Source organism: Colobus angolensis, unplaced genomic scaffold (genome assembly GCF_000951035.1).
Source record: "Colobus angolensis palliatus isolate OR3802 unplaced genomic scaffold, Cang.pa_1.0 Scaffold27, whole genome shotgun sequence".
In the NCBI taxonomy this organism is placed as follows: Eukaryota; Metazoa; Chordata; class Mammalia; order Primates; family Cercopithecidae; genus Colobus; species Colobus angolensis.
Window position 1 is genome coordinate 778,821 of NW_012115932.1, and position 1,344 is coordinate 780,164.

General features: G+C 47.4%; 1 protein-coding gene across 1 annotated transcript in view; it reads right to left on the reverse strand.

Annotated features, from left to right (window-relative positions):
- The window catches only part of HAVCR1 (hepatitis A virus cellular receptor 1), a 24,714-nt gene extending 24,036 nt beyond the window's left edge, over positions 1–678 (reverse strand). The window contains exon 1 of the mRNA XM_011947664.1: positions 351–678. Coding sequence (XP_011803054.1) covers positions 351–396 — 46 coding nt within the window. The 5' untranslated portion in view covers positions 397–678. The remainder of the gene's footprint in view (positions 1–350) is intronic.
- Positions 679–1,344: the final 666 nt, after the last annotated feature.

Consider the following 1,344-nt stretch of genomic DNA (forward strand, 5'->3'; position numbering starts at 1 on the left):
CCATCCCGCAGTACCCACTGTCACTATTTCCTATATACATGTGTCTATGCATATACATCTCACCAGTCTCTTTTTGTTTAGAGACAAATGGCAGCATGTGACATACTGCCCTGCATCTTGCCTTGTTCGTTTAGCCATGAATATCGCAATTCATAGCAGTTAAGCAATTTCTTTGGCCTAAAACTCTATTCTGGTCCTGCTCACTGGTTAATTCATAGCCATACAACAGTGCACAAAGAACATCTACTTTCATCCACCACCACCATCCCCTCCCCTTCCCCTACCCCATTCTCTGGGCTTCTAACCCCCCTCCATTCCCTTCTTCCCGCCCAGGGCACCTACTCACTTACCTGCCAGATGTAGGATGAGGCTTAAGATGACCACTTGAGGATGCATTATGGGATCAGCCTGAAGGAAAATGAGCAGACAGGCTGGTTGGTACCTCCCACCAGATGGTATCTGATCAAGTCTTAATTCTCACATTGCAACTTATCTTTGGATGATTCATATGAGCCTGCTCTGCTGGAAATGAGAGACCACATACAATGGCTTCCGAGCTCTGTTAGTTCCCTGCGGCTAAGAGCTCTGTGCCTTCCAAAGGACCGGGAAAGCTGTCCGCAGAAACAGCCCCTGACTTTCCAGCTTCTTCCCCACACATAGCCTCCAAACTGACTCCTGGTCCTGACACAGGGGATCAGGGAACAAACAAAAAGGAAACTGGAAGCAGAGAACCAGCGTGGCTCAATGGCAGCACAAGAGCAAAGGCCAGCCTTCCAGTGGCAGAGCTGCACTTGCTTTTCAGAGTAAACTGGGCCTCTGGTGGACGTGGGGCTTTTCCTGCTCAGTGGCTACAACGATTCGTCCCCAGCCTTAACAGTGACATTGCCACGTTTGCCATTAGCAAGAGGAATTGACAGTGAATATGAATCACTGTGCCTAACCTTTCAAGCCCCTGGACAGCGTGATTGAGACTGTAGCTCCTTACCATGGGATTTCAAGAGAATGCTTCAGGAAACCAAAGTCTGGAGCAGACTTGCGTTCAGATCCAAGCTCTGTCACTCACAATGCTGGGTAACCCTGAGCCTTCCTGAGTTCTCTTCAGACCTCTATTTCCTCCGTTGTAAAATAGCACTAAAAATGCTTCCTCTGTCTCCCACCAAGGATTGATATAATAAGCAAAAAGGGCCACGGAAGAACTTCGAAAACTAAACCTACATAGGCACTAACAGCACTAGCTAAGGTTTTTGGAGAATACTATATAGCAGGCTCTGTGTCAAGCACCCACATGCGTTAAATCAGGCTGTTGACTTCTGTTCTTAATCATTAAACCATGCAAACGTAAGT